At 34.8% G+C, this 22,157-nt stretch overlaps 3 protein-coding genes across 4 annotated transcripts; 1 reads left to right on the forward strand and 2 right to left on the reverse strand.

Moving 5' to 3' along the window:
• On the forward strand, positions 1–1,884 carry LOC133285864 (low affinity inorganic phosphate transporter 8-like). Its single transcript, XM_061483166.1, has one exon. The coding sequence runs from the start codon at positions 1–3 to the stop codon at positions 1,675–1,677; it is 1,677 nt and encodes a 558-aa protein (XP_061339150.1). The 3' UTR covers positions 1,678–1,884.
• Positions 1,885–2,369: 485 nt separating this feature from the next.
• Positions 2,370–6,081, reverse strand: LOC133285888 (serine/threonine-protein kinase AtPK2/AtPK19-like). 2 transcript variants are annotated; one of them, XM_061483198.1, is made up of 7 exons: positions 6,041–6,081; positions 4,566–5,516; positions 4,327–4,417; positions 4,130–4,245; positions 3,806–3,979; positions 3,179–3,286; positions 2,370–2,858 (listed from the first exon to the last, which is right to left on the reverse strand). In XM_061483198.1, exons 2-7 carry the CDS (start codon positions 5,292–5,294, stop codon positions 2,613–2,615), a joined length of 1,464 nt encoding a protein of 487 aa, XP_061339182.1. In that variant the 5' UTR covers positions 5,295–5,516; positions 6,041–6,081; the 3' UTR covers positions 2,370–2,612. The 2 variants fall into 2 exon arrangements, with proteins under 2 accessions (XP_061339182.1, XP_061339183.1); XM_061483199.1 differs by lacking the exon at positions 6,041–6,081 and having other exon boundaries at positions 4,130–4,250; positions 4,327–4,409; positions 4,566–5,931.
• A 3,605-nt stretch (positions 6,082–9,686) lies between these two features.
• On the reverse strand, positions 9,687–17,770 carry LOC133285909 (methylesterase 17-like). The gene is made up of 4 exons (XM_061483227.1): positions 17,412–17,770; positions 17,169–17,309; positions 10,927–11,061; positions 9,687–10,012 (listed from the first exon to the last, which is right to left on the reverse strand). Exons 1-4 carry the CDS (start codon positions 17,694–17,696, stop codon positions 9,731–9,733), a joined length of 843 nt encoding a protein of 280 aa, XP_061339211.1. The 5' UTR covers positions 17,697–17,770; the 3' UTR covers positions 9,687–9,730.
• Between the last annotated feature and the right edge of the window lie 4,387 nt (positions 17,771–22,157).

The raw sequence follows: 22,157 nt of genomic DNA on the forward strand, positions 1-22,157 counted from the left end.
ATGGACACGAACCAAGGTGTTCTCTTGGCTCTTGACAATGCCAAGACACAAGGCTACCATTACAAGGCAATTGTGATAGCTGGGATGGGATTCTTCACTGATGCATATGATCTCTTTTGCATCACTGCAGTGACCAAACTTATAGGTCGTTTGTACTACTTTGACCCCAATAGTAATAGTCCAGGAAAGCTTCCAACGAATGTAAACAATGCAATAACTGGGGTTGCTTTGTGTGGAACCCTGGTGGGGCAGCTCTTCTTTGGCTGGCTTGGTGACAAGCTTGGTAGAAAAAAGGTTTATGGCATAACTCTTGCCACCATGGTGGGTTGTGCCTTGTTATCAGGGCTTTCCTTTGGCTCCACATCCAAAAGTGTGGTTGCTACTCTATGCTTCTTCAGATTCTGGCTGGGATTTGGCATTGGAGGAGACTACCCTCTCTCAGCTGTTATTATGTCTGAATATGCCAATCAAAAAACCCGAGGAGGTTTTATTGCTGCTGTCTTTGCTATGCAAGGAATGGGAATATTGGTTGCTGGAGCTGTGGCCATGTTGGTGTCAAGACTATTCTTAGCAGCTTACCCAGCTGATGATTTTGAGACTCATCCTGTGATATCTACTCAGCCTCAAGGAGATTTTGTTTGGAGAATTGTGCTCATGTTTGGTGCATTTCCTGCAGCCTTCACTTATTACTGGCGAATGAAAATGCCGGAAACTGCTAGGTACACTGCTTTGGTGGAAAGTGACCACAAGAAGGCTATTGAAGATATGGCCAAAGTTCTTGATAAGGGCATACCTTTGGAAGAATCAAATACCAGGCTTTCTGACACTTTGAGCCCCTCTTATGGATTCTTCTCTTCAGAGTTTCTTGCTAGGCATGGTCTTCACCTTCTAGGAACCACCAGCACCTGGTTCTTGTTGGATATTGCCTTCTATAGTCTTCAACTCACACAAAAGGATATTTACCCAGCCATTGGACTTGTATACAAGGCTTCCAAAATGAATGCCATAGAGGAGGTGTTTCAACTCTCCAGAGCAATGTTTGTGGTGGCCCTGCTTGCAACTGTCCCTGGGTACTGGTGCACTGTGTTCCTCATTGACAAGATTGGAAGACACAGAATCCAGCTTGTTGGATTTCTTCTAATGTCTGTTTTTATGTGGTTTCTGGGACACAGTTATGGAGAATATAGGGGAGTGTCTGAATGTGGCTCACAGGCAAAATATGATTATTGTCACGGAAACAGAAGCATGTTTGCCATATTTTATGGACTTACCCTCTTCTTTGCTAACTTTGGACCCAATAGCACAACATTTATAGTACCAGCAGAGCTGTTTCCTGCTAGGTTCCGTTCAACATGCCATGGTATATCAGCAGCAGCAGGAAAATCAGGAGCTATCATTGGCGCTTTTGTGGTGCAAAGCTATATTGATGATGCAAATAACAAAACAAAAGGAACCAAGAAAGCAATTATGGTACTTTCAGTTGTCAACTTGCTTGGATTCTTTTGCACTTTCTTAGTGCCAGAAACACAAGGTCGTTCATTAGAAGAAATCTCAGGAGAGGATAAAGAACTCCATGGCAATGTTACTGCAGAAAAAGCAAATGAGAAAATAAATGATGCAAAAGAGCGAACACGAAATGCTAGTGTTGATAAATCTCCAGGAGCTTCAAAAGTTTAGTTCCAAGGCATCCAATCCGAATGCCTCAGAATTATCAATATGAGAATGAGAGGAAGGACCACGAATAATAATATTTGTTTCAGTAACTTCTACTATAAGTGCTTCCGTTTTCTGCATGTGTACTTTGATTCTCCCTTTTCACTCCTGCCAAACAGAAAGAGCCAAAAAATAATGTGTTTCGGTAACTGCTGGAATAAGTGCTTCTTGAGTGTGTGTATTTAAATTCTTCCTTACTAGTATAGCACCACTTGAAGAACCAAAAAAAATAATGCCTGTTGCTGTAACCTCTACAATAAGTGCTTCTGTTTTATGTGTGTGTATTAAATTTTCTTTTTAATGTATCTCTACCAGAAGAACCAAGAATTGATTTGATGCTTGTTTCGTAATTTTAAGTCCTTTCTTCCCTTTTACTCTAGCTCCAGATCATAAAGATCATAGTCAAGTTATCCACAACGAACACAATGTACAAAAAGGCTAGCCATGTTACCAACAAGTAACCATGACATAATAACTTGTGAACCTCATCTAACTTTGTTTTTAAAAAAACATGCCCTAGAAGAGTTGGAGAGCCAGGGAAAGAAAACTGCGTAGGTAGTTCATCTCAATTAACATTAACTATTAGCTACAGAATCACAAGTGTATAATATGACTAGCTTGTTTGTTTCAGTTCATAAACATTGAATTTGATACAAAAGAATGTCATTGAGATCAAGCTCGTATTGTAAAACAAAGAATACCCACCAGAGGGTGTACAGGTTGGCAATAAAAGAAAGTGGAAACTTTAGAATATTGCTACACACAAATCTCCACATCAAACAGAATATTAGTATTGCTTTCTTGTATAGTTACCAGAAAGCATAGCTTTATACAAGGAGCAATATGGCAGGATACAATTTTCTCAGCCATTACATGACTTGGCTGCTCTAATTGGACTTTTATCGCAAGGAATTGTCATGTTTTTTGGGACTAGCAGATGGAGAATCCAGCAAGGGCATGGTAGTCCACCGCTCCTCAAAGTTAGCAACACAGTGCTTCCCAGCAACTTCTGGGACAAAGCTTGGCCTAACTTCACGGGCTTCCAGTTTCTTCCAATGGACTGACTTAAACCACTTGTGGCTTTTAATCTCCTCACTGCCACTTGGTCCACTCCCAAGGCGTTTGCTGGCATCTTTCTGCAATAGCTGAAGTGAACAGGAAAACTTCATTACACTATTGTAGCCCAATACATAGAACAATTGGTTCAATAAGGAAATATTTCAGTACCATATACTAGTAGTATATGGTACTGAAATATTTCCTTATTGAACCAATTGTTCTATATATAAGTAGTGCAATTTTCAGAACCATACAACACAAAAAAGAAAGAAAGAAAGAAAAAGCCTTTTCCCACTAGTTGAGAATTTTTCAGAACCATTTCATAATCCTAAGGGTTCATCTCATAATATTAGTAAGAAAAAGAAAAAGAAAAACTTGTGCGTTAGATGTTGGTGAAAAGTTGTACCCCTTTTAACAGTGAATGTGCCTCACTTGACAAAAAAGCTGGGAGTTTCATTTTGTCTTTAATTATCTTCTGCTGGATCTTTTGTCTATTTCCACCAGTAAAAGGAAGCTGCAATTAGAGTAAACAATAAGATATAAAGACCAAGAAACTAAGGCATCGGCAACACATGATTAAATGCAACCAGGTGGCTCAAGAGTCTCAAGGAACTGCATGTCATGGACTCACACCAAATCATAATGGATGGTCAAGATAACTTTATTTTCACAAAACTAGAAAACGGTCAATTGCCTTAAAGATAAGGGAATTATTATTCTTATGTTGTAGGTGATAGGTATCTTATGTCATAGACTCAATATATGTGGACCCCATTGATTTAAAAGAAAAAAGAAAAAAGGAAAAAGCAAGCACGGATATCGAAGGGTCAGTAGGAAAATTTTTCTATCTTATGCTGCATGAGAGTAACTTAACCCTAAAGATAATCATGTCAATTCATCAAGTTCAAAGAAATCCAAACTCCATCTTTAGTAGTACTCGCATGAGAGTGGCATATGCTGAATTGGAAAGAAAAAAATTTGTGGGACTTCTACTTCATACTAAAAGAAGATGAAAAAAGACCAAGATACTAACCTTCCCCACAAGCATTTCGAATAGTAAAATTCCCACACTCCACCAATCGGCTGCCTTATCATGACCTTTCCCCATAACAATTTCTGGGGCCATGTACTCTAAAGTTCCACACATAGAGTTTGACCTTGCAGTCTCATTGAATTTCTTAGCCAGACCAAAATCTGTTAACACTACCTGGTATCAAGCATAGGAATAATTCCATTTAACAGCAACATAGACATTAGATACAATCACAAATCCCTTTAGAACTAATACATAGGCATGTAGAATGCCTAATGCAGACAAAAAGACACACAGATATAGGTTCAGTTCATGTTATCTTACATGACCATCTGAGTCGAGAAGAATATTTTCAGGTTTAAGATCCCTGTGCATTATCCCATTTGCATGAAGATAAGAAACAGCACAAATAATCTCTGCAGCATAGAAGCGTGCCAAATCTTCCCTGACAGAAGTTGCAAGTGTAAGACAGCTATATATCAGCATTTCATAATATAGTCACAAAATGCAGCTTATAATACCTGAATAGGCCTTGGTGATATAGATGAAAAAAAAGGTGACCACCATTAACAAAATCAAGCACAAGGTACAGCCTACATTGGGTCTGCAAGTCTAACAGAGGTTGTAATTATGCAAATATGATAGTCCTGTCAATTTTTCCTTAACCTATACATATCTGCATAATACTAACATATGTGCACTGATAGATAATCTGAAACATATGAGAACACAATTAACTTCATTCAGGAAAAACTATTACTTGGAATGAGTATCTGAGCCGTACAACAAATGGGTGATCAACCTTTGTCAATATATCCCTTTCGGATTTTACATATTCAGCATGACTTCCCTGCATAATCTTATCCTTGCACATGACCTTCATTGCATATATTTCTGAAGTACCTGCCCTCTTCACCTGGTACACCTTACCAAAAGCACCTTGCCCAACAACCTTCAAAACTTCAAAATCCTCAACTCCAATAGTCTGATAATTCAGACCATAATTATTGAATTGTAAACTACTTTGCTCTTCAGAAGCATTGTTAACAGAATGTTCCTTAAGTTCTTTCTGTGTTTCTCTAAAGACCTCCTTCACAATATCTAATGCATCACCCGTCTCATATAAGGTAAGCTTGCTAAGCTCCAAGGACTGACTAATAGAGGTTGAGGGGGCCAGTAACGAATGGGAGCGGATGTGAATGATAGCAGGGTCATTATAAATCATTTCACTTGAACCTGGTGAAACAACCAAATTTCCAAGTTTCTGGGAACTCACTGCCATTGAGGCTTCAACAGGAGATAGACCAAACACATCAGAAAACTCAAAATCCACAAAATCAGAAGGCAAAAGATCAGGTGGTCCATTTGGAAGAAGCAACTGGTTCAGGAAAGGCTTCTGTGAACTATCTCCATTTAAGGTAGAGAATTGAGAGGAAACCATGGTTCTTTGATAAAAATCAGAAAAATGATTAAGAATCTTCAGTAGCATAAGAGTCTCTAGCCAAAAGATTGAAGACCATAAATGGAGGAAGATGGAAACCCAACAATGGGCCTTATTAGTTTGAAGTGAGCATATACTTCAGGAGCTCCCAGAAAACTTAGTAACAAGCAAACCAAAATCCAGAAAAAGAAATTGTAATTGCTTCCCGGTTTACAGGAAACAGTGGATGCAACAAAACTCCTTAAATTCATGAAGATCAGGTTATCAGTTCTGTAATTCAGGACAATACAACAGTTATTTCCAGTTTGCATTAAACAGAAAGTGCAGAAAAGAGGGGATTAAAGACAACTGCACCACAAAGAGCAACTAACATTTAATCACAAAGTGGAGAAAAAAAAAAAAAAAGCAGCTAAAGAAGAGAATAAATTACATAAAGGGAATGAATGTTCAAATTAGGCTCAAACAAGGTTAGCATCACAAAAGAATTTACTGTGTTGCTCAGTTCATGAGATTAAACAAGTCACCACAAGCAAGGATAGAGAACAACAGTTCAAAGAAGTTCAAATGATGAGATAAGATAGCATCTAACTATATTCTTCAATCACACAACTAAATCCCAAATTAAGAAATTTGAGAAGAAAAAAATTAGAATAAAATTCATAATTGCAAATGCTTGACATTCTTGAAGTACACATGATCATCATACAAAAGGCCATAAACCCAAAAAGGGAAATTGTTTTATTAAAATAAAAAAGAGCAAAATGTTAGCATAGAACAAGCTATGGTTCACTCACATTGAGGAGAATACAAAGCAGAGCCGTTAAGAAAAGAAAATATAAGGATGGTTTTTCACCTCTCTGTATAATAATAATAATAATAATAATATTTTGTTTTTTAAATCATAATTTGGTTTTGGCGGCGGGTTTTGTTTTTTTGTTTTTTTCGCCGCTTCCGTGTCGTACAGGACTGGAAATACTAAGTTGACTTCGCGAAGAAACGTGGACAATGATTAACTACGACGTGGGACACGTGGCGTTTTGTCGTTCAGTATAATATACATTTATGTGGGCTTTTTAAATGGAAAGAAGAGAAAACTTCTCTCTGTGAATGATTAGTATTTAATTTTATTATTATTATTATTATTAAATTTAATATAAATAAAGAAGGAATAAAATTCAAACTTGTGTGGCTTTGCGTTTGGGATCAGCTTCAATGGACCTCAAGCAAAGCAACAGACTACATTACAGCGTGGATGTACTTATACACAATTGTTCATTATGCCATCATCTTTCTTTTTCTTTGCGTACGCAAATTAATTTCGACATTATTCTTATGTAGTGCTTGGTTGAAGGTTTATTTTGAGATTGATGAGAAAGTGTGACTGAATATTGAAAAATACCACGGTTTCTTTGCTATTTTTTCTTTTCTTTTTTTTTTAAAAAAAATGGATCTCGTTTTTTTTTTTCTCAAATTAAATCATATGCTTCCCTAAATTAATTAACCTCCTCCTTTGTTAAGTGAGATGGTGGATTGGACTCCAAATTAAGCCGAAGACACCCATAATCTATATTATATAGAGAGGGACTAGTGTTGAGATAATTCTCTCTTACGCATACATAAAAATACGTAAGTCTCATGTGGGATGAAAAGAAGGGAGAAAAAAAAAATGGGCCTTATATGTTTTTATGTATATGTAAAAGATAAAATTATTAAAAAATGTGAGTGTCATTTTATAGATATAAAGAGGTGAGACCACACCTTTATTTTTATTTTTGTACTTATTTTTTTAGTAGAACTCACACCTCTTTGTGTCTATGAAATGACACAACTTGTGTCATTTAAAATGACACATTTTTTTCAAAATTATTTCCTACAACATGAGAAATATTAAATATATATATATAGGGTTATATTTATTTTATGTTGTATAAGATAAACAAGTTTCCTATACACACAAAATGGAGGTGAGTCTCACATCTATTTTTTTCTCTCCTCTTACGTGTGGATCTCATTTGTAATTCTATTTATATAACATGAGACAACTATTTTCCTACTACATAAGATAAATATAACTCATATATATTCAATTTTTTAAAAATTACCATTCAATTAGTCTAACTTGAGCTGGATAAACTTATTAGGAAAATAGAGCTTTCAAAGTACCTGTATTTTATATTCACAAACCTTAAATTTGACAATTTATTTAAAGAAAATTAAACCTTATTAGGAATAATAGCAAGCGACTTTGTTCCATCAAAACTTCGGAACATGGGGCTGATGGAGAAAAGTATGTGTGTTGCAGGAGCACAAAAATTCAGTAATTTTCCTTTGGTGCTGTTGGTTGAAAGTTTCTGAAAATTTTTCCATCCAAATCAAGTTGGCAATTGTTGATTTTCTTGTTTGGTAGAGAGTTTTTTAAAATTTTTCCAACTATTCATGTTGCATAGCTATTTAGATTTAGCCGTGGAAGTGGAGCAATTCTCACTGTTCAAAAAGCTTTCTTCCATGTGGTTTTCTTGGTTAGATGGGTAAATGGCAAAAGGTGAAAAGTGAGAGAGACCAAAATATCCTCTGCTATGCGCCTTTCAATTTCTTTCTTGAGTTCTTCTGAATTAAGCCTCTCCTCAACATTTTTTCGAATTGCTTCTTTGATTCTTCTTGCAACCTCTTCTTCCAATTGTTTCAAATCTTCCTCCTCCTGTTGATGTCTGCTACCAAATGCAAATATCGGAGAACATAAATAAATTGTCATTGATGAAAAAGAAAGATTCACAAGTCAAAGAAAACGAGAGAAAAAACAAGAAAAGTGTAGAGGGAGAGAACATTGTTCTGGGTAAATTTACGATGATACTTATTCTTGTTATTCTTCTTTCATTTACCTTTTGTTTTGTTGGTGGTCTTTTTTGGTTTGAGAGTGGCGGTGAGAAAGAGGGGATGGAGTGTCTTCTTCCGTAAGAAGGTGAATGCGACAAGCTACGAGCCATGTCCTTTAGTGGGGTATATTTGTAAATTTATATCATTTACCCATTAATATTTTATCTTCAACCAAATATACATATCAAAAATTTTAATCAATTTGCCTGGTAAAATTTGTTCCAACCAAACAACTTTTTTTACAGTTTCCTACCAAACTCATTTTCCTACCATTTCCCTATCAATTACATTTTCCTAGTATTCAAAAAAATTCTCCTCAACCAAACGCTCCCTTTGTATTTTCCCAAAAAATTGGACTCGGGCTGATGGCTAAATTGTCTTTTCAAAAGTTACTTCAACGGATCTCACATAGACCCTTTTAAGAAATTCTAACATACTACTTAATATTTACATTTTACTAATAAAAGTATAACACATTGCTGACATGTTTTTGAAGTGAGAGAATTTTTTTTTTTAATATTATGCTTATATATTTTTGAGAATACATAATTTGTAATTTTATTTAAAACAAGAGTCGTACTCAATACGACAGTAATTCCAACGATATTCTTTTCTTAAGAATTATTCTGTTCTTGTGTTTCAAATAAGAATTAATGGTCATTTAATATAAATTCAAAAGGAAGGGAAACCTCCAAATTGGAAAAAGTTTTAATATCTGCATTCTCATAGTTTAATGCAAATTCTATGTAATCTCCTATTGACTAGGACTTCGTTTAGGAAAATTCAGTCTCTCTATTGGTCTCTTCTCACTCTGTTTGCTAATTTTTATGATGATTATGAAAAAAAAAAACTCAAAATAGATTTTCTTTAATATTTATTTCTTTTTTTAAAATTAATTATATTTTTAGTTGAAAATATTTTTTCTTAAAAAGAACACAAACAAACAGACCAATAATGTTATCAATTACCATTTTAATACATCCTTTCATGAGAATAGACATAAAAATGTATAAATTAAAGGAATAAAATTGAAAATTGCACTTAAAATTTTATTATATTCAAATTGTTATTATTTTCTACATCCCAGTCTTAAAAAACACATTATTAGGAAACAGCATAGGATTATTATTAGAGGAAGGATATTTTAACAACCAAGTTGTATTAATACCATGTTACTACCAATCAATCTCACCGTTAGATTGATTATGTTGATCAAACGGTTATATTTATTTTCATCTTTGTATAGTCATGATTTTCCATATTTAAAGGGAAATCATAACCATACAAAGGTGGAAATAAATATAAAGTATTAAATTTGGAAAATAATGACCATACAAAGATGAAAATAAATATAACCGTTAGATCAACATAATCGATCTAACGGTGTAATTGATTGGTAGTAACATAATAGTAATACAACTTGGTTGTTACAATATCTTTTCCCTTATTATTATATCATATATATATATATATATATATATATATATATATATATATTATTCATCATAATTAATGGGACTACAATCAATGTTCTTCAAATATTCATTATTATAATTTCTTGGTTTGAAGAAAAGCAAAGTAGAAAAAAGCTAGCAGGGTGGTCTCTGAACTTAGTAACATCCAATGTCAAAAGCTGCAGCTTTTACAATGAAACCAAAGAGGAGGAAAGGGGTTGAGAAGAAGGGGCTATGATCACTGTCTATTTCATACACAGTCAATGGTGGCCACTTCTTTATCATGGCTTCCTGTTGCTCAGGCTTCATCACCTTGTCATGCCTAGTCCTTATATACACTCGCGGCACCTTCTCCACTTCACCATCCTCTCTGAATTTTGCACTTGTCAATGCTAGAATTGGCCCAGGCCTCAACAACATAGCAGCTAAGGTAGAGTCCTGAACCAAAATGATTGTGTAATTAGTGTGACATTACTATTCAAATATTATAACTCAATTATATGGTCTCTCACATTCACACTTGTTGAGTATGGCTCATACTTCGCATGCTGATAAAAGCTCTAATTGTCAGGGTTAGTAGAAAGGCAACTGAGAGTCTCGCTCCTAGGTGATCGGGCGGGGGTCCAGGGGAGCCGCCCAGCGGTGTCCGGGGACAGTGCCCCAGGCCCGTAGAGACTAGGTATTGTTGTGGGCCTCTGATTTATTGTAATTTTCTTAGTAGTTTGAGCTTGGGCCCATGAGGTGAGCAGACGGAGGTCCGGAGGAGCCGCCCAGCGGTGTCCGGGGACAATGCCCTGAGGCCCGTAGAGACTAGGTATTGTTGTGGGCCTCTGATTTATTGTAATTTTCTTAGTAGTTTGGGTTTGGGCCCATGAATAGCTGCTGTTATGGTTTTCTAATTCTATTTATATTTTTCTTGTAAACCGAGTGATTTACGAGTGGCGGTGAGATGAATATAGTACAAACAAGCTGGACGTAACCTAAATTGAGTGAATTAAGATAAATCTCTGTATCTATTCTCTCTCTTTTCATTTACGATTTGTGTGATTGTCGATTTCCAACAACAACAGTATCCCATGTGGTAAATTACTATCACCGGCTATAATGTTCTGATCTTAGGATGTTTTCATGTGAATAAATTTTCTTGGTTTTCACCATTTTCCAAGAAAATTTCAATTAATGGTCCTACAAGTGGCAAAAGCAGAAGGTGGCAGTGAAATTGATAATAAATCACAAGTATATGGCATGTGGGGTACCCTGGAGAGAAAAGGCCTGAGAAATTGAACATGGGGTGAACAGTTTTTATAGAGAAAGCACATGCATGTTTTTTTATTTTTTCCCCTTAAATATACCTCGTGAGGGCTTAAAGGGTAGATGATTTTGCGTTGAAATTCTTTCTTAACCAATGCACTAGTTGGAGGCTTATCCTGTCCCAATCCAAATCCTAGCTGGTAGACATCCCCATACTCAGATAGGTCAGGTACACCCTGCTTGACACAAATCAAAAACACTTTCTAAGCATCATTATAGCTATTATTTACAAGAGGCACAAAAAGTTAGCTACTCTACTCTATCATGCAAAGCTAGCAATTAGGTTCACTAATTGTTTGTTTCTTATCAATCATTGGAGGTATATTGAGCACACTGAAAATTTGCTATTATACCCACCTCTATAGAGGACAAAATAGACCTGTGGTACAGGCTTTGGATAAGTCATATAACACCCACTCTTGTTTGGAAAAGCAAGAAAGCAAGAGATTTGATGATTTCTTGTCTCCAAACAATAAAACATGACAACCAAAGATGTTTATAATGATTAATACACGGATTGCTGTATTGGTGGGGGTTTAGATGGCACAAAATTATTGATGATGATATATACAATTCGAAGGGGAAACAGAAACTTTATTAGATTGATCGAAGCTCTCTATGATTATGTATATTAGCTTTGTTCGTACACGTTATAGGCTCTTAGAATATTGTGTTAGCGTTAGATTCCTATTCATTTTTCTTAATCAAAATCTCTCTCTATATTTCACCCCAAAAAAGAAATCCATCTCTATAATATAAATCTGTTAGAGATCATGCTTTAGAAACTGCAATTTGATATTTTTAATTATTTAGGAGTCAGTTTTCATTATGTTTTAATGAGTTGTTATGTAGATGGGCAGTTTACTTTTGCTTTAATGGGTAGTTATATAGTGAGCAGTTTTCTTTTCTACTTTGATGAGAAGTTATGTAGTAGTGAGCAGTTTCTTTTTATTATTTTGCTTTATAAGTTGTATTGTCACACATCAATAAAATGTACTTCATTTCTAAAACCAACAACTGGTATCAGAGCTATCTTCCTAAAGGGATCTGTGTGTCAATTTGAGGCGCCATGGAAACTGAAGCGAATCTTACGTCAATTGCTCCGCCAGTATTTGATGGAGAAAACTACCCAATTTGGGAGGTACGCATGGAGACGTACTTGGAGGCGTTGGATCTTTGGGAAGCAGTGGAAGAGGACTATGAAATTCTGCCTCTTCCAGCTAATCCCACCATGGCACAAATAAAAGTGCAGAAGGAGAAGAAAACTAAGAAGTCAAAAGCAAAAGCCTGTTTGTTCGCTGCAGTTTCACCCACTATTTTCACTCGTATCATGACTTTGAAGTCAGCAAAGGAGATATGGGATTATCTCAAGACTGAATACAAGGGAGATGAACGCATTCGAGGAATGCAGGTGCTGAATCTAGTTCGCGACTTCGAGATGCAGAAGATGAAGAATGATGAATCTATTAAGGAGTATTCTGAGAGGCTTCTTAGTATAGCAAGCCGGATCAGATTGCTGGGCTCTTCTTTTCTAGAGTCAAGAATTGTTGAAAAGATCCTTGTAACCGTTCCTGAAAAATTTGAGGCCACAATTACATCCTTAGAGAATACTAAGGATATGTCAAGCATCACTCTTGCTGAATTGTTGAATGCTTTGCAAGCACAAGAGCAAAGAAGAGCCATGAGGCAAGAAGGTGTCATTGAAGGAGCTCTACCTGCAAAATATCATGAAGCTGGTAAAAATAAGAAAGTGCAAGAAGGTAATTCTGGTTCTTTTTCTTCAAGTAGCAGGAATGGAAATTCCAAGGGGAAATATCCTCCTTGTCACCATTGTGGGAAGAAAGGTCACCCTCCTTTCAAATGTTGGAGGAGGCCAGATGCAAAATGCTCCAAATGCAGCCAATTTGGGCATGAGGCAGTGGTATGCAGAAATAAGAATCAAATGCAGGAGGCAGATGCTCAAGTTGTTGACGAAGAAGAGGAGGATCAACTGTTCGTAGCCACTTGTTTCTCCAGCAATGAATCTAGTGAGAGCTGGCTGATTGACAGTGGGTGTACAAACCACATGACTCATGATCGAAGTCTTTTCAAGGAGTTAAAACCCACACCAATCACAAAAGTCAGAATCGGTAATGGTGACCACATTTTGGTAAAGGGAATAGGAACTGTTTCTATCCTAACAAATTCAGGTACAAAGTCAATCTCAGATGTTCTTTTTGTACCTGATATTGATCAAAATTTGTTAAGTGTTGGACAGCTCATTGAAAAAGGATTCAAAGTGTTTTTCGAAGATAGAGTTTGTCTCATTCAAGATGCAAATGGAAAGGAAATCATCAAAGCAAAAATGAGAGGCAAGAGTTTCTCATTTGAACCAGTCAAGGAGGAGCAAGCTGCTGTTTCCACAGATGAGAATGTGACTGAGACTTGGCACAAGAGACTAGGCCATTGTCACCTCTCAAATATGTTGTTGATGAAGAAGAAGGAGTTGTCAAATGATTTACCAACCTTTGCAGATCATTTACCATATTGTAATGCCTGTCAATTTGGCAAACAAAAAAGAAATCCATTTCCCAAGTCAAGTTGGAGAGCCTCCAATAAGCTGCAGTTGATCCACTCAGATGTTGCTGGTCCTCAAAGAACTCAATCACTTGCAGATAGTCGTTACTATGTTATTTTCATAGATGATTTTAGCAGAATGTGTTGGATTTTTTTCATGAAGCATAAATCAGAAGTGGCTAGCCTGTTTTGGAAGTTCAAGAAAACGGTGGAGAACCAGAGTGGTTGTAGCATTCAATGCATTAGGACTGACAATGGAAAGGAGTATACTTCAGAACAATTTAATATTTTTTGTGAAGAATCTGGCATTGAACACCAACTCACTGCTCCATACACTCCGCAACAAAATGGAGTAAGTGAGCGAAGAAACAGGTACATAATGGAAATGACTCGATGTATGCTTCACGAAAAAGAGTTGCCAAAGAATTTCTGGGCTGAAGCAGCAAGCACTGCTGTCTTCTTGCAAAATAGGCTGCCTACAAAGGCATTGGAGGACAAAACTCCATTTGAGGCATGGTATGGCTATAAACCCTCACTCAATTTTCTTAGAGTGTTCGGTTGTATGTGTTTCTCTCATATTCCACAGGTAAAGCGTGATAAGCTTGACCAAAAGTCAGAACCAGGAATCTTTGTTGGCTATAGCTCTTCCTCCAAAGCCTACAAAGTGTATCAACCTCAAACTGGAAAGATACTTATTAGTAGGGATGTTTATTTTCATGAAGAAGAGAAGTGGAACTGGACACAAGCACAAGAGGCATCCATGAGTAAGCAGAAATCAAGTCCTCTCATCCAAATAAGCAAAGAGCAAGGAGTGGAACAGTGGCAAGAAGAGTTAGAAGATGACCCACCAATTCGTGGAACAAGGTTGTTGTCCAATATTTATCAAAGATGCAATGTAGCCATTTGTGAACCTGCAGGATATAAAGAAGCTATTCAAGACCAGAATTGGAAGAAGGCAATGGAAGAAGAGTTGTTAATGATAAAAAAAAATAATACTTGGGAGCTTGTTGACAAACCAAAGGATAGAGCAGTTATTGGAGTAAAATGGGTGTTTAGAACCAAGTTAAATGCAGATGGCTCCATCAACAAGTACAAGGCTAGACTTGTAGTCAAAGGATATGCACAAATTTTTGGTGTTGATTATTCTGAAACCTTTGCACCTGTGGCTAGAATGGACACTATTCGACTCTCGCTAGCTGTTGCTGCTCAAAAAGGCTGGAAAGTATTTCAACTAGATGTAAAATCTGCATTCTTGAATGGTATTTTGCAGGAGGAGATTTATGTTGAACAGCCCGAAGGATTTGTGAAAGAAGGTGAGGACGAGAAGGTCTACCTGCTCAAGAAAGCTCTATATGGCTTGAAACAAGCACCTAGAGCATGGTACAGCAAGATAGATGAGCATCTATCAAGCTTAGGATTCAAGAAAAGCACTTCAGAAGCTACTCTGTATATAAAGCACGAAGATGATGATCTACTTATAGTCTCTCTTTATGTTGATGATCTCTTAATCACAGGTGGCAATGACAAGCTTGTTGAAAAGTTCAAAAGAGAAATGATGCAGATTTTTGAAATGACAGACCTTGGACTCATGACATACTTTTTGGGAATGGAGATTAAGCAGTCAGAAGATGAAGTTTTCATATGTCAAAAGAAGTATGCCAAGGAAATTCTCAAGAAATTTCATTTGGAGGATTGCAAGGCAATGACCACTCCAATGAATCAAAAGGAGAGCTTGAGCAAGAATGATGGAGCTGACAGAGTTGAAGAAGGCTACTTTCGAAGTCTGATTGGTTGTCTAATGTACCTCACAGTATCAAGACCAGACATTTTATTTTCTGTAAGTCTTTTATCTCGTTTTATGCATTGTGCTACTGAGATGCATTTAAGAGCAGCAAAAAGAGTAGTGAGATACATCAAAGGAACGATTGATTTTGGTGTGAAATTTAAGAAAAGTCAAGACTTTAAGCTCTTGGGATTTTCTGACAGTGATTGGGGAGGTTCTGTGGATGATATGAAAAGTACCTCTGGTTATTGTTTTAGTCTTGGCTCAGGAATTTTCTCATGGTGCTCTAAAAAGCAGGATGTTGTAGCACAGTCCACAGCAGAAGCGGAATTCATAGCTGCTACGGCAACAGCTAATCAAGCAATTTGGTTAAGAAAATTTTTATGTGATTTACACCTGAAGCAATGGAACAATACTGAAGTTCATATTGATAACCAAGCAGCAATTGCCATTTCTAACAATCCAGTTTTTCATGGGAAAACCAAACATTTTAAGATCAAGTTTTTCTTCTTAAGGGAAGTTCAGAAAGAAGGTGAAATCGTACTTGTCTACTGCAAGTCAGAAGACCAATGGGCAGACATATTCACAAAACCATTACCTACAAGCAAATTTGAAGATCTAAGGGAGAAGATTGGTGTTTGCAGCTCCAAAAGCAAGGAGGAGTGTTAGAGATCATGCTTTAGAAACTGCAATTTGATATTTTTAATTATTTAGGAGTCAGTTTTCATTATGTTTTAATGAGTTGTTATGTAGATGGGCAGTTTACTTTTTTGCTTTAATGGGTAGTTATATAGTGAGCAGTTTTCTTTTCTACTTTGATGAGAAGTTATGTAGTAGTGAGCAGTTTCTTTTTATTATTTTGCTTTATAAGTTGTATTGTCACACATCAATAAAATGTACTTCATTGAATATTCTAACTACTAAAATTTTTCACTACCAACTTACTATCTATCTAATCACTATTAGATTAATATTTTCTCTCTCTTCAAATTTTTTTTAGCATTCTCTCTTTGATCCAATGATATGATGGGTAGTAAGTTAATAGTGAGAATTTTTGGTAATTAGAATATCCTCACTCATTATAAAATTACAAATAGTTTGTTATCAAACCCTAAAAAAGGAGGGGAGCTTCCTTCTAACTTAAAACATATGGAAATAATTTATATAAAAATTAGCTCAAAGATACCTTTATCTTAAAGGGTAAAGGGTAAATTATGATGCACTAAGTTTCCCAACTTATGAGATTAGAGATGGGAGTGGGTTATACACAATTTTACCCTTGCATTTTTCAAATAAACTATTTTCAATACTCAAATCCGTAATTTTTTTGTCACAAGGAGCAACCTTATCTAATACTTTTATTGTACAATAAGAAAAATATAAAAAAAATCTTACAATTAAGAAAAGTTTAGCTAATAATAAACTTATAATAGTCTCATAAACAAGGGAAAGAAGAAAGGGAGATAAAATGCAACAAAGAAAAAAAAATCATTTTATTATCATTATTTTTCCCTTTTGTAAGTTGTAACACACATTCCCTTATTGCTGAACAGCTGCTAGTTTGTTTTTATATGGAACTATTGTTAGAAAAATATGAGAGTAGGTGCGTGCGCCTCAAATTTGTGAAGACAGTTGGCAATCAATTATTTCAACAGAGCATCTACATCAACCTTATACTGGAACCTTGAAGAGTCCAAACATTGTACAACAATGGAAACCAGCAAGCATCACTATGATCACACACTCTCATCCCAAGTTTAGGTTCATGTACACTTGACAACTAAGTTAGTTAATTATCATAGTACTCAGTCGCCCAGTTTGCAAATATTACTAAAAGGAGAGACACTAGACATGCATGGCACATTGAATTCAAGGTTCAGAAACTAAATAAAGAGAATGAGACATTGAAACTGGAACAGAACAGATTTGGTGAAAAGGACTCACATCTTTTAGATCTTCATCTGTTAAGTATCCCAACTTGAGCATAGTTGCTGCCACATACACTGCTAAATGAATCTTCTTGGCAAATTTGTGACATGCCTGAGTAATACTCAAGCCTCCTGCACTGTGGCCCACCAATATAACCTATAGTAATCACATCACTGATAAGAACTAAGCCACTCTAGTTGATCATATTCCCATATAAGAATGAGAAAGAGCAATATCTAAATAGAGGGGGAGCAAAACCTGTTCATTCTCAGGCAAAGCAGACATGAAATCCATGAGGGGTTGATTATAATCATCAAAAGAAAGAACAGAATCAGCATCAGATTGATCAATTCCTGCACTTTTGAGGTCAATGCATGAGACCTTGTAGCCAGAATTCTCCATAAGGCACCGGATTTTGTACCAGCACCAACTTCCTCCTCCAATACCATGTACTAGCACAAAGTGCTGCTTCAAGGGAATTGTTCCTCTTGGTTCAGCACCTTCCTCTCTCAGAGGCATGGCTTTCTCTGCCTTCACTAACATGATGTTTCCTATGTTCTTTTGCTTTCAACTTTGTTGGTGAGCATATATATAATGGGAATAGTCTTTATGGGTCATGATGTTTCCCTTTTAATTAACTTTCATTGTTAATCATGTTATTTGATTTTTTCAAGAGTTTATAGAGGTATCTTTATTGGGTCAGGGTCATTTCCTTCCATCGTAAGAACTTTGAAAATGTCACAAAACATAGACAACTATAGAAGATAACATTTTGCATAAGCACTGGCGTAGGATGCATTCAGAGGAGGCTTGGACTCATAATCAAGTGGTTCAAAAGGGCTCCAACTTGCACTAGTACTTTTCAGCATTCCTTAGGATGCAAACATAACTAAAAGTAAAACTGTGAGGTTCATTTAAAATTATTAGACATTCGTGCAAGGAAGATTTAGCTTTGGAAATGGAGATTTGTCCTTCCACAAGACAGCAAGAGTTTTGTTTTTCTTTAATACCTAATTATTAGCTGGATTTGATATATAGTGGAATTGGTCCGGTGTGTGACACATTAATTTTTATTATAATAGTCATATGTTTATTTATTAGGATATTGCTGGCCGACAATATCTTTTATTTTTCTTTAATAATTCATTATGTACATAAAATAAAAAGAGGAAATAAAGAGATTGAGACAAAAGAAATATGGACTTTAGAAATGTATTTCTACATATATTAATTAATATTTCTTTCTTAATTTTTCTAAGAAAATATAACTGTATATAGAACTCCAAATATAAATAAAGAGATTATAATTCATGATATAAACAGTATAATGATTACACTTTAATTTAGCACACTAAAGATTATAATCATAAACACTTCTTAATGACATTCTTAATTTCTAATCAAAATATCTACCATGTAAAATATGCTTAATTTACAATAATTATTTGGATGTTCTATATTATTTTACTTGTTGCTGTCCTTTTATCTCTTTCATGCAATGAGATGACTCATATCATTGCTTGTCTGTCATATGACATGTGACTTACTACTAGTATTCAAGGAATAACAAAGTTTCAAAAAGAAACAAATGTTTGTAAGACATGGAAAAAGAGGATGAACCGGGGGAAAGTTTTACTTGGTGGCTTGCTTGGTTTCTCAATAAATAGACTGCATAACAAGAAGTGATAGCAAGATGATTCTCTTTTTTTTTTTTTTCTTCCTTTCTTCCAATAATCATAAATTCATTTTCTTAAAACTTTGAGCTAAAATATGATGTTCCTCAACTCTTATTGTGGTTTATCATTTGGTCCATTAATAAAATATTACAAAAGGTTTTGTGTTCTTCCGTAACATTCTAACAAATATGCTTGAAGAGTGGTCCATTAAGCATGTTAATATATTGGTCATGAATAGTGGTCAACCTTTTAGGCCTCCATGAATTTTGGTTCACATTATTCGTGAGGGAGATCCAGATGGAAAATGGTTACTAGTAAAGTCATTGATAATTGTTTTTCTTTTAAATAAATGATTATGGGCAGCTGGCAGCGTAAATAAAGTAATTGGAAAGTGAGTGTACCCAAAAAAAAAAAGTAATTGAAAAGTGAGATTTCAAGTGAGCAGATTATACCCTACCCTCACATATGCCGTACTCATTAACCTCACAATTATTTTGTGCACACAATCTCCACAACAAATATAATACCCAAGATAAAAAATAATAATAATAATAAGGAAAATGATATATTTACCACCAAAAAAGTTTACAACCTTTACAACCAACTTAATCACCGTTGATTTCCGTCAATCTAACGGTTATAATTTATTAAAAAATCAATAATTAATTAATAAATGCAACCTAATAATTTTCAATAAATTATAACCGTTAGATTGACGGGAATAATCAGTGATTAGGTTGGTTGTAAAAGTTGTAAACTTTTTTAGTGGTAAGTATATCCTTATCCTAATAATAAAGGTTTTTTTCTTCTTAAAATCGCATTAAAAGGATTTTTCTTCTTCAAAATCAGTAGTCCTTACACTGCCGGATGAAACAAGCTTGAGCTAGTGCATTTTCTGTTTTTTGAAATGGTCTCGATAATCCATAACGTGGTTGTGCCGTGCTCTCTTCCAAAACGTCATTTGACAATATACCAAGCAATGCTGATGGTAACTATAGGTCATCATCATGTACAAACCAAGCCCATTACCAATTTTTATTTGGTTTAAAACTTAGAATTCCTAGTAGACTTTATTGCTTATGTCAATTTCACTTGTGAATAAGATAATATTCGGTTTCGGAGAGGAGGCATGTGTTTAATCTTCCTTGACTTTCTCTCGGTCAAATAGTCAAGTCAAGCAATCTAATTTTTTATTTTTTTAATACATAGTCAAGCAATCTAATTAATTATACTTGTGAATTACATGCTAAGTTTAGTTACTCAATATTTCAACCCTTTCCACCTAAGATGAGTTTCTAATGAGAATGTTATCATAAGGTTCACCTCTCCGGGTGATGAAGATATATGAGGACCTAACTCGCCAAAAGGAATAATTAGATCATGTAATCCTCTCTCTATATATATTGTTAATGGTAATGCAGTAATATATGAAAGTACAAATTAATTCAGTATATATTCAGCTGAATATCATATTGGGGCATTATATATGTGTGGTCTTCCATATTCATAGGCTTTCTAGTGATCTTCTTGAGCCCATTTCCCTTGTCTGCAATGTGTGGTCTTTGGGTCTCTTCCTGGCCTTTGTGGTTTAGACTTTAGACCCACATTAATGGAAGACACTCAAATATCATATAGCATATGACTTATACTTGGTCCATTGTCAAACTCCACGAAAGTCAAACTTTGTTAGTTGTTACTCCTTCTACTGCTTGATATTGGTAAATATTTTAAACCCTTTTACTTCTAGATCCAAATTAAATAAATTCAGCGACAAAGAAAAATGGAAACTCAGTTGATACCCGACAGATTTTTAAATACTGTCACTAAAAGATGTACATGATGTCACATTTGTCTTTCATTCATCAATTTGGTCATATAACTTCCATCCTTCAATTATCAATTTGATGTTATTTTAATGATTAATTTAAGGGTTATGAATTTTTCCTTGTCGAGAAGAGTTTTTTCTCCTGTAAATACAATATAAAGATAGAGGTCATTGAAAAGAAAAAATAAATAAAATAAAAGTGAAACTCATATCTTTATATTATGTCTGCAGGAAAAAAAAAATTATTCTCCTACAAGAAATCTATATCCCTTAATTTAATGATAAAAATGAGATAATAAAAACAATTTAACATTGCCCATATTTTTGAAAAAATAATTTGATATATTTAAAATTTGAGGATGAAAAAAAATTCTTCATGAGCATATTCTATCATTTAAACGTAAGGGATCCCAACAGCACTGAGTTAGAAGCCACAGATGGATGCATTCGAATTTTTGTATGAACAGAGAGTTATTGACTGATTCGCAATTAAAAGACGGGAAAAAAAGAAAAGAAAGAAAGACGTACTGTACTGACCGTAGCAGAATTCCCCCATTTAAAAAGGAAAGCAACAAATCATTTGTAGATAATAAAAACAATAGTTGCTTTTCCCCTCAAATCATTCTCGTGAGGACCATCACTCAAACCATTAATGAAATGAATTTGATAGTAGAAGTTTCCTTAAATAACTTTTGACAAAACCCTTTATTTCCTTTCTTTTGTTGATTTTCAATGAATAGGGAAACAAATCTTCTGGAGAGAGAAACAAATTTCCTTGTTGTCCTTGCATTAAACGAGAAGGTTTCGTTAGCACCAATTAAATAATTGGGAGTGAATTCTCGTGCGTTAGTTAATATGAATACTGTTGGTGAGATGATCTTAAATCATGGGTAAATTAACAGTGATGATGACATGATGTTGTCACTCCCAATTCTTTCTCTCTTTTTTTCTGTCATTTCTTATCACTAATATATCTGAATGGTTATGATATCCGCGTAACATGATCATATTAATTATCACATAAAAGAATTCATCCCCTAAATAATTAAATTGACTCCACCAATTTAAGGGGGTGTATTTGATTAAGATTTAAAAAAAAAAATTTTTTTTTTTCTTTAATTTTAAAAGACTATTTAGAATTAGTGGGACTTTAAAGACTTTTTTAAAAAACTTTTTTAAAAGACTTTTTTTACAACCAATATTTTATAAGATTGGATTTTATAGAATTTTAATAGAATTTATAAGATTTGAAAGGACAATATGAATTTATAAGATTTTAAAAAATTATATGAATTTTTAACAAAAATTTAAAATTACAAGAGTCAATAAAAAAATAACAAAGAAATGCAATGATATTAGTAAAAACAGAAGTAAAACCTAGTATAATTTTTTCAATCAGTAAAACAAAATATAATTTTCAACAAACATTCAAAATTATTAAGCACAAACTCTCCACATATTTAAAGTTATACGAGTCCTCCATGCATTAGCATTTTCTGCTCT

Source organism: Gastrolobium bilobum, unplaced genomic scaffold (assembly GCF_033153095.1).
Source record: "Gastrolobium bilobum isolate Gb01-03AN ecotype WA unplaced genomic scaffold, APGP_CSIRO_Gbil_v1 utg1530, whole genome shotgun sequence".
Classification (NCBI taxonomy): Eukaryota; Viridiplantae; Streptophyta; class Magnoliopsida; order Fabales; family Fabaceae; genus Gastrolobium; species Gastrolobium bilobum.

Excerpts from the sequence above, each read along its gene's own strand:
- LOC133285888 (XM_061483198.1), bottom strand. The coding sequence starts at position 5,294 with ATGCTACTGAAGATTCTTAATCATTTTTCTGATTTTTATCAAAGAACC. Across the intron at positions 3,980-4,129 it reads TTCTCGACTCAGATGGTCAT|GTAGTGTTAACAGATTTTGG; the intron begins GTAAGATAACAT and ends GCTTGATACCAG. Across the intron at positions 2,859-3,178 it reads CACATTCACTGTTAAAAGGG|CTATTGCAGAAAGATGCCAG; the intron begins GTACAACTTTTC and ends TGTTCACTTCAG.
- LOC133285909 (XM_061483227.1), bottom strand. The coding sequence starts at position 17,696 with ATGTTAGTGAAGGCAGAGAAAGCCATGCCTCTGAGAGAGGAAGGTGCT. Across the intron at positions 17,310-17,411 it reads CTTTGCCTGAGAATGAACAG|GTTATATTGGTGGGCCACAG; the intron begins GTTTTGCTCCCC and ends TGATTACTATAG. Across the intron at positions 11,062-17,168 it reads CAGATGAAGATCTAAAAGAT|GGTGTACCTGACCTATCTGA; the intron begins GTGAGTCCTTTT and ends TGTGTCAAGCAG.
- LOC133285864 (XM_061483166.1), top strand. The coding sequence starts at position 1 with ATGGACACGAACCAAGGTGTTCTCTTGGCTCTTGACAATGCCAAGACA.